This window comes from Suillus clintonianus (assembly GCF_016758775.1).
Source record: "Suillus clintonianus strain FC179 chromosome Unknown DEU56scaffold_166, whole genome shotgun sequence".
Classification (NCBI taxonomy): domain Eukaryota; kingdom Fungi; phylum Basidiomycota; class Agaricomycetes; order Boletales; family Suillaceae; genus Suillus; species Suillus clintonianus.
The window spans coordinates 416-24,132 of record NW_024539390.1 but is presented as its reverse complement, the minus strand read 5'-3'; the positions used below and the strand labels follow the sequence as shown (position 1 = coordinate 24,132).

At 48.2% G+C, this 23,717-nt stretch overlaps 13 protein-coding genes across 13 annotated transcripts; 2 read left to right on the top strand and 11 right to left on the bottom strand.

Moving 5' to 3' along the window:
- Nucleotides 1-412: 412 nt before the first annotated feature.
- DEU56DRAFT_919422 (uncharacterized protein) lies at nt 413-2,139 on the bottom strand (the record flags this gene model as incomplete). Its single annotated transcript, XM_041358271.1, has 5 exons — nt 413-583; nt 636-1,066; nt 1,136-1,523; nt 1,593-1,948; nt 2,001-2,139. 5 exons carry the CDS (start codon nt 2,137-2,139, stop codon nt 413-415), a joined length of 1,485 nt encoding a protein of 494 aa, XP_041201590.1.
- DEU56DRAFT_177287 (uncharacterized protein) lies at nt 1,768-3,549 on the top strand. The gene is made up of 3 exons (XM_041344927.1): nt 1,768-1,958; nt 2,011-2,531; nt 2,585-3,549. The coding sequence occupies exons 2-3, from the start codon at nt 2,138-2,140 to the stop codon at nt 3,235-3,237; spliced, it is 1,047 nt and encodes a 348-aa protein (XP_041201589.1). The 5' UTR covers nt 1,768-1,958; nt 2,011-2,137; the 3' UTR covers nt 3,238-3,549.
- Nucleotides 3,550-3,740: 191 nt separating this feature from the next.
- Nucleotides 3,741-8,098, top strand: DEU56DRAFT_841056 (ras GEF). The gene is made up of 10 exons (XM_041354978.1): nt 3,741-4,019; nt 4,078-5,440; nt 5,492-6,142; nt 6,195-6,416; nt 6,468-6,633; nt 6,680-6,833; nt 6,883-7,125; nt 7,177-7,266; nt 7,317-7,533; nt 7,586-8,098. Exons 1-10 carry the CDS (start codon nt 3,861-3,863, stop codon nt 7,888-7,890), a joined length of 3,570 nt encoding a protein of 1,189 aa, XP_041201588.1. The 5' UTR covers nt 3,741-3,860; the 3' UTR covers nt 7,891-8,098.
- A 406-nt stretch (nt 8,099-8,504) lies between these two features.
- DEU56DRAFT_919419 (uncharacterized protein) lies at nt 8,505-9,158 on the bottom strand (the record flags this gene model as incomplete). The annotated part of the gene is made up of 5 exons (XM_041358270.1): nt 8,505-8,547; nt 8,598-8,698; nt 8,744-8,781; nt 8,830-8,980; nt 9,045-9,158. 5 exons carry the CDS (start codon nt 9,156-9,158, stop codon nt 8,505-8,507), a joined length of 447 nt encoding a protein of 148 aa, XP_041201587.1.
- Nucleotides 9,159-9,850: 692 nt separating this feature from the next.
- Nucleotides 9,851-10,576, bottom strand: DEU56DRAFT_919418 (uncharacterized protein; the record flags this gene model as incomplete). Its single annotated transcript, XM_041358269.1, has 2 exons — nt 9,851-10,291; nt 10,340-10,576. The coding sequence occupies 2 exons, from the start codon at nt 10,574-10,576 to the stop codon at nt 9,851-9,853; spliced, it is 678 nt and encodes a 225-aa protein (XP_041201586.1).
- Nucleotides 10,577-10,943: 367 nt separating this feature from the next.
- DEU56DRAFT_919417 (uncharacterized protein) lies at nt 10,944-13,410 on the bottom strand (the record flags this gene model as incomplete). The annotated part of the gene is made up of 4 exons (XM_041358268.1): nt 10,944-11,567; nt 11,622-11,773; nt 11,826-12,006; nt 12,076-13,410. 4 exons carry the CDS (start codon nt 13,408-13,410, stop codon nt 10,944-10,946), a joined length of 2,292 nt encoding a protein of 763 aa, XP_041201585.1.
- Nucleotides 13,411-13,529: 119 nt separating this feature from the next.
- Nucleotides 13,530-15,181, bottom strand: DEU56DRAFT_748706 (uncharacterized protein; the record flags this gene model as incomplete). Its single annotated transcript, XM_041349375.1, has 2 exons — nt 13,530-13,888; nt 13,939-15,181. 2 exons carry the CDS (start codon nt 15,179-15,181, stop codon nt 13,530-13,532), a joined length of 1,602 nt encoding a protein of 533 aa, XP_041201584.1.
- A 321-nt stretch (nt 15,182-15,502) lies between these two features.
- On the bottom strand, nt 15,503-15,790 carry DEU56DRAFT_689561 (uncharacterized protein; the record flags this gene model as incomplete). Its single annotated transcript, XM_041347095.1, has 1 exon — nt 15,503-15,790. A coding segment is annotated over one exon (288 nt), but the record flags the coding sequence as incomplete, so codon positions are not given.
- Nucleotides 15,791-15,799: 9 nt separating this feature from the next.
- DEU56DRAFT_748676 (uncharacterized protein) lies at nt 15,800-16,012 on the bottom strand (the record flags this gene model as incomplete). The annotated part of the gene is made up of 1 exon (XM_041349373.1): nt 15,800-16,012. A coding segment is annotated over one exon (213 nt), but the record flags the coding sequence as incomplete, so codon positions are not given.
- Nucleotides 16,013-18,165: 2,153 nt separating this feature from the next.
- On the bottom strand, nt 18,166-20,780 carry DEU56DRAFT_874239 (cytochrome P450; the record flags this gene model as incomplete). The annotated part of the gene is made up of 13 exons (XM_041355930.1): nt 18,166-18,358; nt 18,412-18,441; nt 18,490-18,609; nt 18,659-18,705; nt 18,757-18,791; nt 18,846-18,932; nt 18,991-19,093; nt 19,147-19,272; nt 19,322-19,571; nt 19,626-19,751; nt 19,805-19,941; nt 19,997-20,093; nt 20,617-20,780. 13 exons carry the CDS (start codon nt 20,778-20,780, stop codon nt 18,166-18,168), a joined length of 1,515 nt encoding a protein of 504 aa, XP_041201581.1.
- On the bottom strand, nt 20,617-21,377 carry DEU56DRAFT_975029 (uncharacterized protein). The gene is made up of 2 exons (XM_041359568.1): nt 21,316-21,377; nt 20,617-21,257 (listed from the first exon to the last, which is right to left on the bottom strand). The coding sequence occupies exons 1-2, from the start codon at nt 21,321-21,323 to the stop codon at nt 21,098-21,100; spliced, it is 168 nt and encodes a 55-aa protein (XP_041201580.1). The 5' UTR covers nt 21,324-21,377; the 3' UTR covers nt 20,617-21,097.
- Nucleotides 21,378-21,432: 55 nt separating this feature from the next.
- On the bottom strand, nt 21,433-22,243 carry DEU56DRAFT_841042 (uncharacterized protein). The gene is made up of 3 exons (XM_041354977.1): nt 21,958-22,243; nt 21,539-21,909; nt 21,433-21,485 (listed from the first exon to the last, which is right to left on the bottom strand). The coding sequence occupies exons 1-3, from the start codon at nt 22,124-22,126 to the stop codon at nt 21,450-21,452; spliced, it is 576 nt and encodes a 191-aa protein (XP_041201579.1). The 5' UTR covers nt 22,127-22,243; the 3' UTR covers nt 21,433-21,449.
- Nucleotides 22,244-22,538: 295 nt separating this feature from the next.
- Nucleotides 22,539-23,489, bottom strand: DEU56DRAFT_176997 (uncharacterized protein). The gene is made up of 3 exons (XM_041344926.1): nt 22,972-23,489; nt 22,642-22,916; nt 22,539-22,583 (listed from the first exon to the last, which is right to left on the bottom strand). Exons 1-3 carry the CDS (start codon nt 23,270-23,272, stop codon nt 22,563-22,565), a joined length of 597 nt encoding a protein of 198 aa, XP_041201578.1. The 5' UTR covers nt 23,273-23,489; the 3' UTR covers nt 22,539-22,562.
- Between the last annotated feature and the right edge of the window lie 228 nt (nt 23,490-23,717).

The window sequence follows — 23,717 nt, the reverse complement described above, 5'->3', positions numbered from 1 at the left end:
CGGGTCTCTCAAATTTTGCTCCTCCTGCGACGCTGCCGGCGACGTCTTGTCAAATATCGGCCAACTGGCTTCCAGGAATCAAGAATCTTCGTCTTTGAAAATATCTTAGAACCTACTTTCTACTCTCTTTGAGAGCAGAAACGCACACTCGTTCTATCGCTAGCGGACCCAAAGTCGCGCTGTCCTTGCTATCCAGCAGTATTTTATCATCTCTATGTATTCCGTTATCTATTTTATCCTCGCAACTGCACTTTCCTCCCTTGTCCTTCCCCAAGTCGATGCACGACACTCCTCTGCCTCTAACTCTCATGCAAGGCGGTCTTTAGCATTCAAGAAAAGAGCACCTGATGACCCTCTAGCTGGCATTGGTGCGTGTTTTATTTGATTATTTAGTTTGTGTGATGTTCTAATCCTAATTCTTAGGTGGTATATTGAGTGGGGTTGGAAGCGGACTTGGCTTGAGTCCCCCAACGTCATCCACGTCCAGCAGCGCGGCAATCTCGTCCACAGGCACTGGCACTCCTACTACGAGCTCTAGTCCCTCAACCTCCGCGTCACAGACCACCTCGTCATGTGATGGGGTCTTGGGATTAGGTATAGGTTGTTCCCCCGCCTATCACTTCCCCGCCTATCACTTCCTCGCCTATCACTTCCCCGTCTAGCTCATCGTCATCGACCCCTGCATCGTCTGCCACATTATCCAACTCCAACCCAGCATCTACTACAACGTCATCTTGTGATGGGCTGCTTGGTCTGGGGATTGGTTGCCCACTTCCCACCTCGTCGTCTACCACTTCAAGCCAGCTAGCTTCGAGCCCGCCTGTAACTTCCGGTCCCCCTGCTACCAGTTCGGCTCCTTCTACCACGGCCTCGTCTTGCGACGGACTGCTTGGTTTGGGGATTGGTTGCCCACTTCCCTCGTCATCACCCACTTCGAGCCAGCTTGTTTCGAGCGCGGCTGCTTCGAGCGTGGCTACTTCGAGTGCGTTTACTTCGAGTGCGGCTACTTCGAGTGCAGCTGTATCTTCTGGTTCTGCTGCCACCAGTTCTGCGGCTTCAACGTCGTCTTGCGACGGACTACTTGGTTTGGGGATTGGTTGCCCACTTCCCTCGTCATCTCCCACTTCGAGTCAACCAGTTTCGAGCACGCCTGTAGCTTCTAGTTCTGCTGCCATCAGTTCGGCGGCTTCAACCACAGCGTCGTCTTGTGACGGACTGCTTGGTTTGGGGATTGGTTGCCCACTTCCCTCGTCATCTCCCACTTCGAGCCAACCAGTTTCGAGCGCGCCCGTAGCTTCTAGTTCTGCTGCCATCAGTTCGGTTGCTTCCACCACGTCGTGTGATGGCCTACTTGGTCTTGGGATTGGTTGCCCACTTCCTACGTCCACATCTCCCACTTCAAGCCAACCAGTTTCGAGCGCGCCTGTAGCTTCTAGCACTGCTGCCATCAGTTCGGCTGCTTTCACCACGACGTCGTCGTGTGATGGGCTACTTGGCCTTGGGATTGGTTGTCCACTTCCCACCTCGTCATCTGCCACTTCAAGTCAGCCAGTCTCAAGTTCTCCCGTAACCGTAACTTCTGGTTCTCCTACCACCAGTTCGGCTGCTTCCACCACGGCCTCGTCGTGTGATGGGCTACTTGGTCTTGGGATTGGTTGCCCACTTCCCACCTCGTCGTCTACCACTTCAAGCCAGCTAGCTTCGACTTCGCCTGTGATCTCTGGTTCTTCTACCACAACGTCATCTTGTGATGGGCTACTTGGAATTGGTTGCCCACTTCCCACCTCCTCGTCTTCTACGTCAAGTTCTGCAGGAACATATACCACTTCGGCGTCATCTTCATCAACGACCACCGACTGCAGCGGTATTCTGGGTCTGGGAATTGGTTGCACTCCCTCCTCTACGTCGACGACGGATTCCGCTACATCGACGACAGGTTCCTCTACCTCTGTTACCGCGTAAGTTCGAATCATGTTGTGCTTGAAACTGTTTGATCATACTGTGTCGCAGGACTGCTACTACTGCTGTCACGACTGGTACGAGCTCGAGCAATGGCACATCCACAGCATCTGCTTCATCGACCATCATCAGCTTCCCAAATAGCACGACCACGAGTGGCACCCTTAACGAGACATCCATGACGTCGTCGTCGAGTACCCATATGCCTACGACCACGAATTCCAACTACCAGTACCTGTCCACGGTCTCATCTCTGCTTGTCAATACCGCAACATCCACGTCCGTAGCCTCCCCAACTAATTCGAATCCTGATGTCCCGACGACGACGTTCTCGCTCGCATCCGCTCCGCCAGCCAGTCAGCCTTCTGCAGCACCAATCCCGACATATCTCCCGCAGGCTATTATGCCACAGCCTCAGCTCAATGTTCAAGACGTGCCAACTACTGATACCCTGATCAGCGTGCTGTTCAATCAGTCCCTTAACTGGGAGTGGGTTGCAACGAATTCGGATACCCAAGGGCAAATATTTGAATACTTCCCCACGATAATTGCGACAGCACTTGGAATTGATGGTACGTGCTCCCCAACATCGCATACATGCATACGTACTGAAAATGTATTCCAGCTTCTCAGGTACAAAGCTACGAGCTGCTGGTCTACGAACCCTCGTCGTACACCGGCATTCAAGACGTCGCACAGCTTGGTACCCTGTGGCAGGGTTATATCTCTAATGACCAGGTCTCCACACTCGCCTCGCTCATCTCCAATAAAAAGTCCGCGTTCTATACTGGACAAGCAGGCAGTATACCCTCGTCGCTTGCCCAATGCGTTGACCCCACTCTTGATCTGTCGTCCATTTCAGGTCCCACTCCAGGCGGCAGCAGCACTAGCAGTAGTTCAAGTTCTTCTAAAGTCCGCCAAGACGCGATCATCGGTGTCGTAACATCGCTTGGTGCCATCGCGCTCATTATCCTTGCTATCGTCGCTTATCGGTACTACAAGCGCCGAAAAGAGGTGTCCCATCGCCGTCTCTCTGAAACTGTCGGCGATCCCGCAGGCGTCCGCCCTGATGGTCAGGACTTTGATCGGGATAGCATCGGCGGCCAGCGCAGGCGGAGCTTTTACTATGCGGAAGACAGCTTACGTGGATACCAAGGTGTCCGGGGTGATGATGACGGTTACGAGCGCCGTGTCACTCCTGCCATGAGGGAGCGTCGTCACCTCAACCCTGGAACTATTTCCGCACCCATTCTGCGAGAGAGCAGCATGAACTGGTGAAGAGGAAGCCTTCTCCCAGCTACGTAGGATGCTGTGGTCATTGCAAATACGCAATTTTGAATGCCTGTTCGGTTTAAAGTTGTTTGTGTAGTTTTGGCTGCGGTGAGTTCTTGATCGTTGTGCCCGTCATTTGTTAGCGCCCACGATCCTTTTCATAAGTAATTACTGCTCGTCACGGGCTGGCCTGTACGTTCTGATGACAGTATACAGTATATGGTTCTTTGTGTACTGTTCGGACACTTTTTTTTGTGATTCGTTTTTACTAATACCCGGGGTCAAGGTTTTTGTTTTCTGAATAGCTGTTAACTATTGATGTTGATGGACCTCGATGGCTGCTATGTTATGCGTGTAGGCTCGACCTGTAAGCAAGGATATCTGATTCGCACAGACTGGCGGTTGCGATGCAGTGTGCGCGTGCGCGTGTGCTATAACTGCCATCCTGATCAAGGCACTGCTGATGGGGGGTCAATAATTCATGCGTCATGCACATGGATGATGAACTTGTTCATGGATGCACATCATAAGGGCAATGCAAACATTTAAAATAGATGTGAATACCTGCCTCATCAGCCAACACAATTCACCTTGATATCATCCGTGATTGATCTTTTCACGCTTTTATCATGGAGAGTTCATCAACTTCGCGCCTTCCCGAAGTCTCCAACGTAGCACGGATGAGCGTAAGGGGGCTTCCCGCAATCCCAGCAAGTCCGCTCAGGCCGGACACTCCTCCCGAAATTGCAAGAGACTTCTGGATCCCTCAAGTTTCCGGTGATGGTCAAGTATGCATTTTCCTATCTTCAGCGCTCAGTTTCAGTTGATAGCTCTTTTGTCACATAGATTTACTATGCCAACACAGTCACCGGGCAACTATCTCGTGATCTACCGTTCGACACGGAGGATGAGACGTTTGATTGTGACCTTGCGGGCTTAACTTCATCACAATTGAGCTCTCGCGCTGGCACTGGCGCTGGTCTAGGTTTTGCTTCTTATGGGGATGTCGACACTCTATCCGTTGTAAATGATGATCCTCAATCTCAGTCAAATCCATCGGAGCCCGCACGTCCACCCAACACGTCATCATCTCATCACCCAAATCTCCTAAATGGTGCTCCGGTGGCTCTGACGGCTCCCCAAAAACCATCTTCGTCTTTTCTTCTCGCAGACCTTCCACCAGGCCGCGCCCGTGCCCAGACAGACTCGTCTGCCCTTCCCTCGAATCGTCATACGTACCGCATTCCCAGTGCTCTTTCCGGTTCGCCGACTGACCAAGTACTGAAGAGAAGTCTTACCATGTGGGAGAGCTCATCTACTGGCCACCAGATGTCGTTGTCCATGGATCAAGATCCTCGTCTCTTCTCGTACGCTCACCGTCCGCCCGTGTCCAGAAAGGGCTCTCGATTAAAGGAAGCTGCCACATTACCCATGCTTCCCCAAGTCCAGGAACTTCCACCAGAAGACTCTTCTCAGCTCTTGACTGCATCGCCATCTCTGGAGGAAGTACTTTCTCCTCGTCCACCAGAACTCATTTCTGAGTTGCTAGAACGATCTCAACAATCCATTCGCTCTGTCATCACACATCTGCAGCAGTTTGGAGTCCCTCGCCTCGCAGATGATGAAGTAATCGTTGATTGCCTCATTAGTGCCGCTATCGCTTCAGTTCGCGATCTACTCTACGTCTCTGGCCCTTCTTTCGGACAAATACCGAGTTATTTTATTTCGAAAGGATTACAAGGTCAACAGAGCACCAGCACAGCGTCACATACGTTACTCGTTCCTGCACAACGTCGAGCTATCGCGACACTCTCAAAGTTTCTACTCTCTGCGAGAGCGATTTTGAATGACGGTCCTTGGAGTGCAAGTGACAGCATCGGCAACCTTGCGGCTGATGCCTCCGAACTTGAGCGCTCTGTTGCCGAATATGTGTCGATCACGCAAAGTTGTCGCAGTGACGAGGTGGATTCCAATAAGGGTCCGAGACACTTGCAGGGGTACTTCTCGGCACCGCATGCAGGACTTGGGAAGGCTGGCGCCGGGGCTGCTGGAGCTTGGAAAGGATTTGGTTGGGTCACCATCGATGGCAATGAGGAGGCTCCCCGGCGAAGCTTGGACGGCGCAGTCTTAAACGATATCGTGGGGCTTGTAATGCAGGTACAAGACAAGTCCAGCGAGTTCGTTGAAGGCTTAAGGGCTTCTGCACCTGGTGAGTTCATATCCTATAAGTTCGTGTATCCCGATTGAAATTTTGCTATAGCCGACGTGGTAACGCCAGCCGGCTTACGAATGATGAATCAGTTGTCTTCCCTCCTCCACCACCTTGGCGACCTGCACGTTGCTCGGCATGTCGACATCGAACCTGTGGATCAGGAGGAACTCAATGATGGTGCTCGATATCTCCGGACAGTTGAGAAAGCCAGAGTCCTCGTGCGGTCGTTCGAAGCCACCACTCAGGCTGTATACGACGATGGCGCTGCACTATTCACGACTACCCAGCGGATCCGTCATGTAGAAGAATGCGAAACGTGGCGCGGTCGAGATGAAAATTATGATAACCTTGAAGCGCTGAATTCCTCGCTGGATTTTAATCTTCAGGTCTTGCGACAGACTCTCGAAAGTCTTCTCATCATCGTGCAGGAACAGACCGATATTCTTGAACGGAGTAGCAAGAGTCCCATTGAGTGGCGTATGTCACAACGTAGCCTCATCACAACAATGTTGCCCAATGAGGCACTTAGTGGCACGAATGACGAACTCTACGATACGAACAATGACGACACAGATGACTTCCTCAGGAACGTTGCCAGTATCGAGCTTACAACGCCTATAGCAGAAACACTGACTCCGCCTGTAACAAACGGGAACCCACCCCTGATATCCGATACATTACCATGGGCTGACCATGAAGGTGGCTTTTCTTCTGTTTCGTAACTATTGGCATAATCTGACTTACACCACAGATCTTCGCATGATAAGAACTCCCCCTCGACAGGACAAGATAAGGGCGTTCTTTGGTGACGACGCGCCTTCTCACTATCTCATTACCCTCAATGCCGAAAAAAAACCCTGGTATCTGAGACCGACGTATGATCCTAATGATGTACTAGTTGACCCTGATGGAACTACGCGAGGTGGCACTGTTGCAGGCCTAGTTGAGCGGTTAACCGCTCATGAATATGCTGGTAAGTAAGATTCCACCGGTATATCTCTATTATTTTAACTCTTGATTATAGATCCCAAGTTCAGCAAAGCTTTCTTGATGACTTACAAGACCTTCACTACCCTTGATGACTTGTTCAGGTTGTTGGTGGAGCGCTTCTGGATCCAGCCTCCAGAAGGTCTAAACTCCCCGGAGCTGGCGGAGTGGCGGAAGCTCAAGCAACAGATTATTCGTATCAGGTAAGCCACGCCATTTGTTTCAGACCTTGTAGCTGAACTTTTCTAGGGTTATTAACACAATCAAGTCCATGGTTCAAGATGACGAGGTGCTAGAGAGAGACGACACATATATCCTTGACCGCATGATGGAATTTGTCTCTGGCGATGAAGTCATCACTCTTCCCGCGGCAAAGCAGCTTTTGGTGATCATTAAACGTGCTGTGCGTTCTTGGTTAGCGTCGGTGTCGCACTATCTGACTTGTGGAATAGCAGCGAGGGCGTGATCCAAACAAAGTGACGATTAGCACGGCTCTGGATCCGCCACCTCCGCCAATAGTCCCTAAACGGATGGAGCTGCTTGACATTGACGCCTTGGAGCTAGCAAGGCAATTGACCATCACAGAAAGCCAATTATACCAGAAGATTCGACCTTCTGAATGCCTTTTGCGGTCCAAGGAATCGAAAACTGATCACCACGATAACATCGCGAACTTCATTCGCCGTAGTAACAGGGTAAGTTTTCTGTCTGCGCATGGTTCGCGATTTACAGATGCACCTATTTAGGTAGCCAACTGGGTTGCATATGCCATCCTTTGCAAAGACGAACCCCGCAGACGCGCTTCCATTATGAAACACTTCATCACTGTTGCTGATGTTTGTTTGTTACGTTATACTGCCGTGCTCTACTTATGCCTTTCCTATAGCGCTGCAAGCATATTCAGAATTTTTCGACCATGTTAGCTATCGTATCTGGCCTAAACTCGTCACCTATTCGTCGGCTCAAGCGCTCTTGGGAGCAAGTGAGCACCAGATACATGTCACAGTTGGAAACATGCGAGACAACAATCAATTCTTACAAGACGTTCAACGTCTATCGATCTGCTCTTGCGAAAGTTTCCCCGCCGTGCGTTCCGTTCGTCGGTGCGTAGTCGAAGCCACATCTATGAACACCAGAGAATTGATCCTAAAGCAGGCGTTTTTCTTACTGCACTGACACACATTCAAGACGGCAGTAAGGATTCCCTTCCGAACAACCTGGTGAACTTTCGAAAACGCCAGAAGACTTCAGAGGTAATCCAAGACCTTCAACGCTGGCAGACTCAGCCGCACAACTTCCATCCCCTCCCATCTGTTCTTGTCTACTTGGACGATGCACTCGGACAATTTGGTGACAAAGATGTCAGCGATGTCTTCTGGCAGCTGAGCTTAGAACGGGAGCCTCGCGAGAAGGAAGAAGAGAAACTTGCAAGGATGCTACATGAGAGCGGTTTTTTTTGAGCCTCACTGCCATACTGACGTCTCATGGGACTACCGGTTAGACACGCACTTCTCTCCTATTACTGTATCTCATTGGACACCGACTGGAACATATTCTATTGATAAATTATCACGATGACTGTTAAATGACACCCCTCCAATGTACTTAGGATTTCAAGAGCTGAAACCTCGTACAACATTAGTGCACTTACATTTGCACCAGAAGACCCCCTTCGTTGTGTTGTCTGATAATCTGCGAGGGACAGGGGATGTCTATGATGTCGATCAACTTGATACTGTAGTTCACGTTATGAACGCGGAGAGTGATTAACAAATGATAGGATTTGAACTACAGCATCAGTGAATGCATGAATCCTTGATATTGTAGCTGTGGGAATTATATGAGGGTTTATTTTCCTGCCAAATATGATCATGTATTCTACGGCAATTTTGATTTGTTCCTAAGATGGTTACCAGTATAGACTGGCAGGAGAGACTGATCAGCAGTGGGAATAAATGAATTAAATAAAATAATCATACAACCGCAGCTACGAGAATGAGGCCATTGATGGGAATTGAGCGTCGAAATTCCTCTGTCAACTTCAACGCCTTTTTGCCGTTGCCGTAGTAAAAATCTAGACATCATCTCGAAGAACCTGCAATACAAAGTTCTTGTACCTGCCCTAAAAAAATCATGTAATGAGTTGCCGCCCACAGTTATAACTCACCTCGGACGAATCAGGAAGCCAAAGATGTTGTATAGTTGTTTTGCGATAGAGATGATAACTTTCTTGACTTCCGTCCGGAATGTAAACAGGTCATCGGAGAGCTGATTACTTGTCAGCAAGTACATTCAGACAGTACCTGAACTCACAAAACGTGACATCTGGTCATGATATTCCGGGAAATATCCTAGGGACATCAGATTGTGATAACCTCCAGTAGTATGGAGGGACTTACCGTTCTCCGACCTAATCTTCTTCGAGTGGTATTTCCATAACTCTGCATCCAGGACTTCCTGTGCGAGTGCTACCACGTCACGATGCTCTGGAATTGGGTGTGTTAGCACAGCCTGTAGGCGCATTTCCAACTTTGCCGCCTGAAGAAACGTCTGCCAACAGGTCCAGGTAAAATCCAAGCTTCGAGGGGTTTGCTTGTTTGCTTGCCCTTTCCACTTGGTGCTTGGGCTGGTCACCCTCATTGGGCGTAAGACTACGAGATCGAGATCGAGAAGTAGGAGAGGGGGAAGGCACATTATCTGACCGTGCAACATGGCTAGGTGGAGCCATTGATAAGGAGCGCCCACGAGAGGGGGGCTGCATGCGACTGGACGATGAAGCTGGTCGACTGGTCGATGAAACTGGTCTACTGGTGGAAGTATGAAATGAACGTGGATATTTAGAGCCACCAACAAGGGTTGATTGAGTTGGAGAGCGCTGACGAGGAGTCAGTGCATGGGTGGAAGGATGAGAAATGGGTGGGTATAGGGACTTGGAGCAAGTAGCGGAAGAACCCTGACTCGGAGGTCTTTGAGCAGAACATTGTGTAGACAGCACATTTTGAGCCATGCACGGAGGTTTTACATGAGCAGATGGAGCACAAATACTCTCAATAGATCGGTGACAAGACATCTGGTTGGAGGAGATTAGACACACACTTTGGTAGAAATGAGAACTTACACATTTGTTTGTGTATTGACGGGGAGACTTCGAGCAGGAACACGGACACGAGTGCCTGCGAGAGGACTAGGGCAAGTCAGTGTTTGCAAGTTCAAGTGTGAAAAAAAGGTTACACTTGATAGATGGCTTGGTGAAGGAGCCTTGCACCGTCCATTTTTCGCCTGGTGCTGCCCAAGGACATCAAAAACACCTGTATTGATATGTTCGTTGTCTGCTCGGGAATCCTCGCCCTGGTTTCGGTCTGATTCCATCAGATTATCTTCATCATCACGACGGCCCGTTTGCGGATCCTCCCTTGAATATCATTCACTGCATTCATCTTGTTCATGGTCTTGTTGTTGTTGTTGTTGTTGTTGTTGTTGTTGTTGTTGTTGTTCCGATATGTCCTGATTGTTGTCTTGATTGTTGTCCTGATCATTGTCCTGCTTGTTGTCCTGTGCATCTTCTCGTTTGTCGTCATGTTCACCATCTAGTTCATCTTGTTCGTCTTGTTCATGCTGCTGGTGGCTGTCGTCAGTATTTTTGAAAAAATCTTCATTGTCTTGCATGTCATTTTCGTAAGTGTTGCGCTCGAGCGTAGCAGTCTCTCTAGTCTTGTTCTGGCTGCGGCTAGGTCGGGTTAGGTTTGTAGCAGACGGCGACTTGAACCCAAACCTATCAGAGTGGTGTGCAGTGCGGAGGAATGGACGTGGAGAGCGAGCACATTGGCGTTCTGGCTGTATAGCTTTGGCCTTTGCAGGAGCCTGTAATAATGTTCATCGTTAGCTGAGTAGCTCAAGTAGAACACTTACTTTTTTATTTGCTCTCGCGACTTGCGAAGGAGCCATAGGATTTTCTTCCGAATCACTCATCTCAATAGCGCCCTTCCTTTGCCTTGTTGGGGCCATCACCATCTCACCAGCTTTTTGCAGCTGGGCTGCGTGACCTCCAACACCTCGCTTCGATCGTACACTCTGTCGAGAGGGCTTGGAATCCTTCCTGGAATTGTTTTCCGGAGATATATGTCTGGCTTTCTTCTTGGGAGGCATTGAAATGGGTGGTGGAGGATGGCTCACAGGCGTATTTGGAATATTCGCTTGAAAAATATAGCAAGTTCTGATTACATAAAACTATTAGAGCCGAATAAGAACACAAAGTCTTCCGCGTATGTGTAGATTTAAGTACAGACGTTGAACTGATAGTCACCAGAACTTGATCAGCTTCAACAATGTTCCTGTCAGTATTTGTGCAATGGCACCGGACACAACACTGTCTTGTTGATTCTTGATAGAGATGATAACTTTCTTGAGTTCCGTGAGAGGTGGATAACCCATCACAGGGCTTACACATCAGTACGTGGAAACATGCCTCTTCTTCTTCCACCTAGAATGATGAGGACCATCACTCAACGAAGCCTCAGGCGGAGAGCGTGGGGGGGGGGGGGGGAGGTGTGAACAATGTCGAAGAAACTGATGGCACCAATGAATGTGCAGAGTGTTTTATCCGGATGGAACGACAAGGCTGCAGATCCAGGACCACGGCTGAAGAAGAAGCTGAGGAACCTGGTAGACTGGTAGATGGCATCGATGGTTCAATCTGAGGACTCGGAAAGTTGCTGATGTTATCCAGCCCCCGTTGTATGATCTTGCTAATTGTGTTGTGAGAGACGTCCATATCAAAATATATCGCATGACCAATTGCTGAGCGCCAGTCTTCGAGGATGGGACGGCAAGCTTGGAAATATGGTGCAAGCTCGTAATGCAGAGCCATGTCCATAAGAAATTCTCTCTTGAGGGATCCACTAGTCCTGAGACCATCTTTGTCCATCTTAACGTAGGCTTTATGCCATCTACGGGAGTTCTCGGGGGGCACCCCATCATTTGTGATTTGGCCGCCAGGCCCATCGTATATAGTCATAAATTCAAGGAGAATATAGAAGAGCGACTTGAGGTCATCGGAGGCCTTGTGTTCGATTGAGACAGGCATTGGAGATTTTCCCATGAGCTTGAGAAGGTGGTAGGATATGTATGGTATAGTTCCCTTCGAACAACAAGATCAAGAGAAATACAAAATATATATAAATTTCAAACTTACTGTTCCACGCGAATTGTTTGCTTGATTGTCAACTTGGATGAATTTGGTGTGGTCGAAGTCGATAAAGTAGCCTTTTCCCTCGTATATGATGAGGTTGTTGGGACTGAGATTGCCATGAAGAACCTTCCACTGTGTCGTCATTGTTTTGTGGGCTACCAGAATCTTTCAGCACCAAAATTTAAGGTGACCACCAGGGGAACTTACCAACAACAAGGTTAAGAAAAACATTGATCAGCTCTGGTATAGACTTGAAGTTGGTTAGCGGGAGTCCGCAGGGAGTCAAAAGCATGCGACGGTGAATCTTGTCAACATAGATTGGTGGAGGTGGGAGGTAATCGCTGACATGCTCACAAATGTATGACGTGCTGTTGACATTTCTACCATACTTAACATCCCAATATTTTTTTAGCTGGACCACATTTGGAATACCATCGATGGCTCAGAGAAAATTGACCTCTTGATCGAGTTTGTCCGCGTCTACCCAACAGTCTTTCAATGTGTACTCCTGTCCATCCTTGTCCTGGACGCGATAACAAACGGTTCTGCGTGAAAAAAGACCACAACTTTTCCACAGAATCGCCATAATCCAATACACCTCGCCTTCATCACCTATAACCCAACCCACCGCTCCAGTTGGCATGGAATCAACCCCCTCCGGTAAATTAGCATGAGTGATGGACTCGGAGCAAATGGTGCTGCAAGTGTGAATGGTGGGATCGAGACCAAGAGCAGAGTGGCTTCCTAGTGTCATTGTGTTTAAGACATTGGCGAAACGTACAGCATCTCGGCCAGTTGGCATGGGTGCTGAGATGATCATTCCAGAACGGTCCAAGTAATGTGCACAAAGCTTGAAGTTCGCGATACTGAAAAGAAGAACAAACCGACGCCACAGCTGTTCGTGCATCATAGGGTAGCCTTTGGTTGCAACCCCCAAGAATATTGGTATGCCCTTTCCCTCCGCCAGTTCTGAGATGGTGATCTCTACTCCTGTCAGAACATCCGCCCAACACTTCTCCTTCCTACTGTACTTCCTCCATCTATAGTCCATAAGGACTAGATCAGGTTTCCTGGAATCATTGGCGTCTGGTACAGGATTGTTAGCAAACTCTGAAGACCAGTATCGCGGTTCTGGTAAAACTTGGAAGGGCAGCAAGCCCGTCTTAGACTTGACCTTGATACACATGTCATAGTAGATGCTTCTGAAGAGGCGCTCCCAATTCTTCTCTTCCGACACCTTTACAGCCAGGATTGGACATTTTTCTCCAGTCTGATATGATTTTTGCAACCAGCTGCCATCGGTCTCCATCATGTCTTCGCCTACACTGAAATCTCCCTCTGCATCCCCCTCCCCCTCCCCCTCCTCCTCTGTATCATTCTGTGATTCCTGCTGGTTCCGTTTCGTCTTCTTCAGTGGACCATTAAAGACATGGGTGAGCCTCCATTGCGCATTGATACTCCGTGGATTTTGAAATACAGATAAACTGTGTATGATGCAATTGTACTTCTTCTTGACATACTTGATGTTATGAATATCTTGAATTTTTAGTTTAGACTGCGGAATAAGGATGTCGAGGATGGACGATGCGCGGCCTTGTATGCCCTCCTCCCACAGAACTCGTCTACCACCCATTAAATTGTCATTGGGGCCCAATAGCAGTTCGTGCTTCATCAAATTGTCCATGTAATCCTGCTTCTGGTGTTCAAAGTCGCCACTGGCAGGGATGGAGGCAGTAACTGTTGCAAGGAGATAGCTTGACACAGAGGATGCTGATGCCGCTGGCGCTGCCATGACACTGACAATAGAGCTTGGACCCTCGCTGAGTTTCTTTGAGAGAGCTGCGCATTGTTCTTTTTTTCCACACAAGATTGACCTAAATTGAGAACAGAATGCTACAACATGTCGTCTAGCTATTGCCTACATGAAGCATAATGATGGGCATAGTAAAAATCTTTATCGAAGTACTTGTTCAAAAGAAATGATTGAGAATAGTGCATAGACATTGCTTTCGTGAACTGTGCATCCACCACATCCCCTAGCCGAGGGATGAGGCTGATAAAAGAGCGAAGTTGACACAGGGGAACAATATTACCAACGGGAGTGCCATCAGTATATTTGGCACATTTCAGAATGATCATCTCAGTGGCAGGATCGACCGAACCAATGGTCAGAACCTGCACATAGCACAGATATCGATTTCTCCACATGATGCAAGAACCTCTTTGAGGTATTGGACGTATGATGAGGTGCAATTCACATATTGCATGACCTTCAAAGAATGAGGTTTGTATGTGTTCATATCAATAAAGTAATTCTCACCTGTTAGACCTGATTCAGGCCACACAGACCCCCCTTCGACATTGACAAGGACAGTGTCATGTCGGCCTTTTGGCCACCCAGGGCCAGGAGGAGATGCGTGTATGGTTTGAGCTGGTAATGTGATGCTAGGATTGTGGAAAGATGTTTGCTGAAGGCGAACAGTATACCATAGTTGAACACGGTCAAATGGAAGGATTGGAGTCCTGTCGATCAACGGCCTTCTTCTTGGACCCCCCACCCCATAAACTGCTCCTCTCTCCCTTGCATCATGTAGCAAGAATTCTGAAAGTGCTACACGCAGATCCAGTATGTTGAAAGTGGTGGTGACGTCATCAACACTAACTCTGGTGCAAGAAGGATTGTAGTTAAGGTGGATTGTGGTACCACCAGCGATAGATGTTCGAGGAGGGTGAGAAATAGCTCCATCCCTTGCAGCAAGTATTTGCCTTGCTTTACTGAAGTAATTCATGGTGGCGCGGGTGTGGTTCATTTCTTCTAGAAGGGCAGTTCGCGGATCGTCCTGTTCCCACTCGTCACAATCGATTATCCCCTCATCTTCCTCCTCCTCAGGAACATCTCCAGGCCTGTCATCGGGATCATGGTAAGTGCAATGACTCTTCAGCATCGCGGCGATTGCGAAACATCGCAACTTTTCATCTCGATCTAGATGCCGGCAGATCTGGGGATCGTAGTCATTGTTATTGGTACGACATGCGGGGTCTTTGATTTCCGAAACATGGGCGTGCTCAGTCGTGTCTGCAGACCATTGAATCAGAGCGCCCACGTTGCGTGTGCCAGAAGTAATACTCTGAAGGAATTCTAGTTCGGGAATAAACCAGTTATCTATAGGCTTCTTGGCTCCCATCCGCGTGCCCAAAGTCATGATGATGTTCTTATTTTTGTGGAAGGTCATAAGGGCTCGGTCTATACTTGCCAATAAGTCATCATCAGGAGCAGGGCTCTGCACCAAATATCGAACATCCATAAGGGCACAGATTGCGATGACAAAACAACGAGGGGCTGCGCTGGATATCAGGCCAACGATGTAGTGTTGGATATCACGGTGACCTCTCCCTGTGACTTGTTTGAGTTTCGAGATTCCGCCAGTGAAGTGGCGATAACCTGTGACAGGCTGTAGGATCGAGAACCGCAAATCAAGTTCTGAGGCGCCAACGGCTACTAGACACCACTGACAGTCGTGGTCGAAAAACTCCTTGTGCCAATGATGCAGTGCTTCTGACATCAGGAAGATTGAGGGATCAGCGAGCGGCCAGTCCATCCAGAATGGTGCACAGACACCATTTAGCTGATATTCAGTGCAGGCGTCAAAATAAGCCTCGAGGTCAGTGGGATCGACCGTGATGCTGGCGAGCTGGTCAAGCATGATAGAGCGGGTACGAGGGGGGTGCCAAAAACTGTCACCAAACTGCAGGTAACATGCCATGGTAAATGGAGACATCTTCCCGCGTACACAGGCAAGCATAGCTGCCTCTGGGGTGTCGACAATGTATGCAGCGAGAGGAGTAAAGCAGTGCTGAACATTTCCGACAGGATCAGACATCATGATCCCAACCTCAGCAGCTTTCATCAACGGCTTGAGAATAATCGAAAGGCATTCGTGCATAAGGCGATCTTCAAGCACTCCTCGCATTCGTTGAATAGGGTGTAGGTACTTTGGGATGGGGAGTAGAGCCGTAAGTAGGAAAGCTTTTGATGAAAGTTTTGTGCGAGTATGCATGCGTATGTTAGCGAGTCCCAGAAGAAGCGGATGGGCGAGTCTGGCACCAGTCATGGTGGTGATATTAGTTTTGTCGGAGGACAGTACGGTGCCGAGAATTGTGGCGCCTCTAGGAAACTGAGTCTACAGGAGGCGTGTTGAGATGACAAAAAAAAATGTAACTGCTGCACGTACTTGCATTTCCCAAGCAGCATCACCTGTCATCCATTCCGAGTATACCCGCACAAGATGCGCTGCTGTCGTGTAAACACGACGAGGGGTAAAATCAAGCTTGTTGTGGAAAGGCGGGTTGGAGAAAAGACTTTCTAGGCATTCAATAGGGTCCCTCCAAAACAATCAAATTGGGTATTTCGTGGGATAGATGGAGGGGATGATCCGACACTTCCAGCTTGGTCCGCTAGGAAGCATCTCTGTGCGGCTTCACAGTTCTCTGACATTGCTGAATGAAAGGTGTAGTTTTTGGATCTGAACAAGGGGTAAACTAATCAATGCTGCAGAGTGCGAAGATAGTACTTACCAGAGAAAGCTTCAGAAACACGTCAATAGCTGCCATGCTAAGGGGTGAACCCAGAAGGAAATCAGCTATTTCTCACTCTTCCTTGGATGCGAAAGGGTAGAAAAGGTTCTCGTTCCTGTACTCGGCGAATTCATCGGCATCAAATAGATCTAAGAAGGTTAGTCCATCCTCAGAGTAGCACATCCCGGCACCCTCGTACCGCTCCTCCAATAACCCTTCTGCTGCTCCAAAGTCATTGTCGATAGGATTGAAGTCGTTGTCGAAGTTGGCATGCACCTGATCGTCCAAATTACGCATAGTAGCATCAGCTTCAAGCAAGGCGTGACACGATGGCCGTTCTACTTCTGCGAACTGCAAGATATTGACAATGTCACAGATGGAGCTATGGCAGGAAGTTCGGGGTTGGCTAGAATGCCGAGTGACACTGCTGTCCTTGGTGAAGACCTTCCCACAATTGGGACATGTTGGTACTGACATAAGGTTATCAGTCAACACTTAGACTTCACACGGTCGTCAGACTCATACCTTGTATTAACTTGTCATATCCATCCCATGAATTCTCTCTCTTCTTCATCTTTAAACTCACCTACACACAGTCGCAGCCGAAACACACCTACCAGATCCTATATGAGTCCGAATTTGCGAATGCTGTTGAATGCAGCTTTGTCGCACCATTTGGGAGAAAACGATTTTCCTTCCACCATGCACCTTGTGAGTTCTCCCTCCTTATTTTCTTCTCAATCTAATCCATCTTTGAGCTCACGCTGGATCATACGAAGCCATTGGATGATATGGGGTTCATGATCGGGGAGAAAGTAGACAGGCCATGCGCTATTGAGTTTGAGACGAGGATTCCGGAATCGGAGCTCAGGCGCATGATGCAGCATTATCCCGAGGAACCTCCAACCACTTGGAAGGAGTGACCTCAGAATGTTAGCATCACCACTATCGCATTCAATAGGTGTGCGGTAAAATGATTCAAGACACCAATACGTCAAGGTGTCAAACAGGAGGAAGGATCATAGTACTAGTAGATTGATTGATTTCTGAATGTGCCCTTTGAGAGACATAAGCATGATCAACAATTCTAACCCAACAATCGGGGGTACAGCTTTTTTTCACAGGCCGTGTGTGATTTAAATAATATCCTACTTGGAGGACCGTGAGGCGCGTATAGTCCGGGACTCCTCCTTCAAGTCCCCCATTGGCCATGCAGCATGCAGCCGAAGTCTAGGGACCGGTCATTATATGTTCATCCATGTTACCTCCTGTTTGATTGTCCGTTGCACTGGCAGAGTATGCTGGTAGTTTCTTTCGTTTCAGGCAAAAATGACAAGAGCGACAAAGTCACCACACCGACAAGAGAACGACCTATGACCATGTCGTAGGACATGTTTATGACACAATATGACCAGTCTGTCTCATGAAAGGCTCTTCCCACTGGGTGACGGACTGAGCAGTGCACTCTGTTTTCTTCACCCCGTGATGGCATACTGATTTGTTTATCTTTCATACAACTTCGCTTTGGAGTCGGTAATTGGAGGGGTCCAAGTGGTCTCCCTAGTTAAACCATACAGAAGGAGAAAGGAGGTTCCTTCTGTGAATCCTGACGCAGCAAGTGTGTGACAGCCACTGTAGAGGTCGCCGAGGCTCTATTAGCATCTTAACACTGTCATGTGTGTCATTCATGAGTAAGCTGCTCAAGTGAACATCAGGACAATTGTGTTCGCGAACACACAGCGATACGAATATCACAACCATTTGATGTGGACTCTGTGATACTATGTTATCATAGTCTGCATTGGATGAGGGAAGACAGGATATAATGGGATATGGAGACAACTATATAATGCCCAATTCAAAATGGGCTTGGAAAAAATTAAAACGTACTGCGGATTATGCACCGATATGGGTGATTCATGAAGAATATATTCTTCATTCTCTCCCTGGCCCATCTTGGCATCAAATCTTTTTATGCAGCCTCAGGATAATGCTGCATCATGCGCCTGAGCTCCGCTTCCGGAATCCTCTTCTCAAACTCAAATGTGCACGGCATAACATTTGGCATAAACCCGTTCATGAATCCCATGTCCTCAAATGGCTTCGTAGGATCCAGAGTGAGCCTGAAGGACCACAGAATAAGGAGTGCAATGATGAACACCGATCTGTACAAACTGAAGTGAGTTCGGAAGACTGCGCACGTGCAAGATAACTTTACCTGTTCGCGACATGTTGACCGGGGCATACGCTGAAAGGAATGACATTCAAAAACGAATAGCCGAAAGACGGTGCTTACCGCCGACCAAAGCCGTAGATAAAGAATTTTAAATCATTCAGGCCGCCTTGCTCGTTGATCCAGCGCTCAGGCTTGAACGCGTCAGGCTCCGGGTAGACATCTGGGTCTCGAGAGATCGACCTAAGGTAGTGACTGTTAAATCCTTCATTTTTTGATGCAAATTACTTACCAATGGTTGCCGAATACCGTGGTCCCAGCTGGAATACAATAGTTTTTCTGGAGGGCTAGATTATCATTCGCGCGATAAGTTGTTCAAAAATTACTTGCCCAAATCACGTCTGTGGTTGTTCGGTGAGCAAATCCTGCAGCGTAAATGTTGTGAAATTTAGATACAAAACGAAAATGAAAACGCCCACCACTAGCAGTTGCAGGTCTCCATCTCAAAGCCTCAGAAATGAACGCTTGCAGGTGAAGAAGGGATTTTTGATCGGCGAAGGTCGGCGCTTTAATCCAAAAATCATTGAATGCACAACACCACGATAGGGAAATCCATCAAGCTACCTCGGTGCCTTCCGACGACCGCATCAAGCTCGGCCTGAACTTTAGCTTGCTCTTCGGGAAAACATGCGGCTGCCATGAGCACCGTACATATTGACATAGAAGTCTTTCGCCTGATTTTAAGCACAAATCTTCGGAGGCAACAAAACAATATCTCACCGTATCCGATCCAGCTCCAAAAAGGGCACCACCAAGAAAGGCCATCTCTAACTCTGACAATCCATAGAGATGGCTGTTTTCTAGCATATATTTCGTGAACGAAGGGCCGATGTCCTCATTGCTATGCTGTGGAACGACTCAAACATGAAGTGAATATTTAAAAAGAAATGCATACCATTTGCGCTTTCACGCGGTTCAGGTTACCAAGGCTGAGTTTCTTGCTCCTCTCAAACCATGCCTTTAAGTCTCGACCATACCAAGGAAGGTATTTAAGCCATGGGATCGATTCCACCATATAAACACCAGGGCGCATGACTTGAGAGACCACCCCAACCAATTTACGCATCTCAATGACTTCAGGATCAGACGCAGACGTGGGCGTGTTCTTCCCATATGTAATTTTCATAATTGTCGTTGCAGCATAACTTTAAAGCGCCCGTAAGCAAAGCACTAATACAATCATAACCAACAACACATACGTTATCACATGGTGCTGGAAGCTTTGTGGGTCATCGAGAACGCCAAGAACTATGTTCTTCACGTGCGACATCTGCAGTGGCTGATAGGCCTCAGCTGCTTTGGGCTGGAGATGCGAATGTAACGCTCTGCATCATGGCGTACAATAAAATAGATGAGGGAAGTTTGGCGGACTACTGACCTACGCATCCGACGGAACCTGTCACCAAAGGGTGAAAAGGCAATGCTCATTCCCCCGCCAAAAATTTCACCAGCAGCAATCATGGGAGGACGATCAGCTAGCAATTTACCTTGATTCTCCATAATGTCCACGGCGGCCTGCAACAGAATGTCGTTGAGCCTGGATATGATAACGCAGCATGGAGGGACCGACTTGGTAACGACCGATAATAACAATCCTCTCAAATTTTGATCGAATAGTGATCAGAGGACCGTACTCTTCTATCCATCCCTCTACAGTGAGAAATGGTCTTGTCGGCGATTATACACAATCAGCATTCAAAAGTCAATGAGTCGAATGAGACACTTCACTTTGGATACGGCAGGACGTGCCCTTGAAGTCTCGAAGAAACAGGAGGGGAAGGTGGGAGAAGAAGGCCGCTCGGTAATTTAGGGTAATAGGCCCTAACAATTACTCCTACTACAGCAACACAAGCGGCGGCACTGAGGACGAGCTGCGCATTGTCAGAGATGCGCAGGTCAGCTGTGTTGTATGGGATGAGCGAAAGGAGGGATTGGAGGGAACCCATGGTTAGTTGTGATACATTCAAGTGATGAGTGACTTTTAAGTTCTCCATACCAATCGATGTGTCACCTGAGGCTGTACGTTATCGTGCGACGGGTCACGGATGTTCGTCATTTTACCACCAAGAGAAGCCGTTGGGCTATGGTGAGCGCTCCGACGGTCATACACTGCAAGAAGTGCCGACGGAAACGTGAATGGTTCGCAAAGTTCATCCTATTGGTGCCACGTCTCGATAGGATTCGCGAGACAAAGTCACCCAAAGGCGCAGACAGGTAGGAGGGGAAGGTGGGAGGGGAAGACCTGATTTAGGCCGGTAAGCCCGAGCAATTACTCCTATGACACCAAGACAAGCTGCAGCACTAAGGACGAGTTGTGCGTTATCAGAGATGCGCAGGTCAGATAGTTGTGACATGATCGATGGGAAGAAGGATTGGAAGAAACTCGCTGTAAACCACGATGAAATCGAGTAAAGATTGGGTTTTTGAGCATCCCATATCAATGGAAACCCTGGCCCGCACTATCTGAGGTGCGAATAAAAGCTTTGGAGTACTGCTGGCATGTAATGATTCTCATGCTACAGCAAACTACCTGTCGGCAGGCGCTGGACCCTTAACCCTGGTTAGGTCCGACAACCATACCCCATTCAAATGTGATTTCCGATACCTTCTTTCCAGGAAGGAAAAGTAGGCGAAAGTTCCAGTAAAGGCAGCGAAGCCGAGTTTTTGAAAATCAAACTTGGACTGCAGTTCCATACGCAATACACTGTAATAGAGACGCGGTTGTATTGATATTGCAATGAATGGTGATGACAATTGCCGTTGCAACTTTAAGTGCTGCTTGCCAAATCATGGTGGGGCGGACCGTCGTCGATAGCGTTGTGGGCAGAGTTCTGCCAAAAACCCGGTGAGGAGGACATGTTATATGGAAGACAGGACTGCCGCGCTCACTTAGTCATGTCACAATCACATATAAGGCAATAGGACTCCGTGCACTTCGATCTCGAATAAATAAATTACTCGAGAATTGCCGCCTGCATCGACAGAAACCTTGCTTGACCCAAACATTAGTCAAACTCAAGGAGTTACAAAGTAGACGCTAGTTGTATAGAAAGCGGGAGGTAAGCGTCTTGGCTTTTATCAGATGATCCATGACCTGATTCATATTTTGCAGACAAGATGGGGATCGTTTCACACTTTCTAGATTACGCGCACTCACCTCTGGACTTTCCCATCCTACCAACAGCACTACTTCACTTGCATCAACGACGTATCCCCACGCCGTTCCGTAGCATCCCTCAAAGTCATGGCACACTTCCAACAATTCGTCAACTACCTTGTTGAATGCGTTCAGGTCCGTTTCAGGCTTTATGGTGCTGATGATGACTTCTGTGAACGGCGCGGCAAAGCATTTGGTAGGCAGAAAGGGATTGAAAGCGACGAGCCTGCACGTCGGTGGGGATTCGATGATCGCGTCAAGCTTCTCTTTGACCTGTGCCATTGTTGCGGCCGTCGACTCTGACCCCTGAGAACGGCGGTCCCAATCTGTGCACATAATTAGCTCAATACAGCGTTACTGGAATTAGAATGCACTGATGAACCACTGCCTAACCCCGGGCTGCTGGACGCGGTCACCCCAGTACATCTTTTGAATGCCTTCAATAGTAGGCTGGCGCAAGAGCTCAAGGACTTCCTGGAAGTTGGAAGTCGTCTTCATCGCATGGTTGCTGATGAGCGTGATGATCTCGGTAACAGGAGACATGACATTGTAGCAGAATTCGATGGAGCACCTCGAGTGTCTTGGCCTTTATTATATGTTCCTTGTCGAAAATATTCCCATGTGCTACGCCGAGGAGGCCCCTCACTGTAAGGCATACTTGCAAATGTCAAATCCCGATCATGGACCTCAGAAGTTCGGAAGAACACAGGGTCTTTTAAGTCATTTTGCGACGTGCTCGCGAATTGTAAGCAAATCGTAAGTGAGACTGACTGAACATATGGGAGCGCTTTGGGAAATTCGTTGATCAGTGACTAGGTCGGGACCTTGTTTTTGCTGATCAACGCATTTACGAGAGCGCCCACCGAGTTAGAGTGAGTCACATGGGAGAGTTAAGGTGATTCGCACGAGAATGAACAATGACAGAACGTAAGTTACCGACCGCTGAGGGAGATACGGTGGACCATACTGGTCTGCGAACTCATATACGTGTCAAGGAAGCCTGCAAACAAATCACAAAGGGGTCAGCATATCGCGGTCACGTAGCAAGCAATGCTTACAGTGACAATGTAAAACAAGTGAATTTGCAGATGCATGTTAGAATGAGTTTGTGTATTTATAAAGGGAAGATCTGCAATATATACAATACTGAGCGGAACGTGAAGGGTGCGGCCCCAAGTCGTTATGGGACGATTCTCCACAACAGGATCTTGAAGTGCAGCAGTAGGAGTTGGGCATGTCAGTGAATTAAAGATCTTGTCGATCTCGGCTTTATTCTCTGGTGTTAGTGGATGATAGTAAACGTGTGAGAGGACGTGTGGTATCCGTCTGTAGTCTGTGCATGATGAATATAAAATCACACGCTGTAAGAGTATTGATCAGATACACACCAGTTCCTGAGTCTAAGTCTGTCACTTCAAAGCAGAACGTTTGCGAGGTCTCGAACTGATTGATTGAAGCGAATTCGGCAGGATTGCTACCTGCAATACCAATGCTGTCTACGGCAAGTGAAGAATTGAATGCTTTCCCGTGTCCATGACCATGACCGGAAGATGGCGAAGAGCTGGAAGGTGAGGCAACTGGTATTGAAGTAGTCAACACCCGCCTACTTTGTGCCGGCGTCCGCAAAGGAACTGTATGCAATAAGAGTCGATTCCGCTGGTGAAGTGCGCTAGATCGCGCTGCATTCATATTAACGATGCTCCGTCCGCCAAAGAAAAATACAAAACAGAGGGGAGATAGTAGTGTGCAATGCACTGCCTACAGCTCCAATCATAGAGGAGGAGGCATTAGTTATTGCAGGATTCTCTGATGAGGAGGACAATGATGAAACATTTGATTGTGACTTAACTTACTGTAGAGTTTGTCTTTTTCGTGTTACTGTTTTTGTTGTCTGGTTGAATGACACTTGGCCGCACTTGTTCACTTATTTATTAGAAAAAGCAAAGCTGCCAGAGGTGCACGGAGTCCCTGCATCACACCTGCCTAATGGGTGACTTCCCGCAGTGTTCAGAACACTGTTCTAGTTCTAAACGTAGTTCTAAACCGCTCCTGCCGACGTGCCGCTGTCAAACGTCAGTGTTTTGCAAGTCCGCACGTCAAACTGACCCAGTTCTAGATTGATATGTAGAAGGGG

Coding starts and splice junctions, on each gene's coding strand:
- DEU56DRAFT_176997 (XM_041344926.1), bottom strand. CDS start 23,272: ATGAATGCAGCGCGATCTAGCGCACTTCACCAGCGGAATCGACTCTTA. Junction 22,917..22,971: donor AGACTTAGACTCAGGAACTG/GTGTGTATCTGA, acceptor CATCATGCACAG/ACTACAGACGGATACCACAC. Junction 22,584..22,641: donor ACTTGTTTTACATTGTCACT/GTAAGCATTGCT, acceptor ATTTGTTTGCAG/GCTTCCTTGACACGTATATG.
- DEU56DRAFT_841056 (XM_041354978.1), top strand. CDS start 3,861: ATGGAGAGTTCATCAACTTCGCGCCTTCCCGAAGTCTCCAACGTAGCA. Junction 6,143..6,194: donor ACCATGGGCTGACCATGAAG/GTGGCTTTTCTT, acceptor CTTACACCACAG/ATCTTCGCATGATAAGAACT. Junction 7,534..7,585: donor GCCGTGCGTTCCGTTCGTCG/GTGCGTAGTCGA, acceptor ATCCTAAAGCAG/GCGTTTTTCTTACTGCACTG.
- DEU56DRAFT_841042 (XM_041354977.1), bottom strand. CDS start 22,126: ATGTCTCCTGTTACCGAGATCATCACGCTCATCAGCAACCATGCGATG. Junction 21,910..21,957: donor GGTTAGGCAGTGGTTCATCA/GTGCATTCTAAT, acceptor TTATGTGCACAG/ATTGGGACCGCCGTTCTCAG. Junction 21,486..21,538: donor TGAAACGATCCCCATCTTGT/CTGCAAAATATG, acceptor CAAGACGCTTAC/CTCCCGCTTTCTATACAACT.
- DEU56DRAFT_177287 (XM_041344927.1), top strand. CDS start 2,138: ATGACGTCGTCGTCGAGTACCCATATGCCTACGACCACGAATTCCAAC. Junction 2,532..2,584: donor GACAGCACTTGGAATTGATG/GTACGTGCTCCC, acceptor AATGTATTCCAG/CTTCTCAGGTACAAAGCTAC.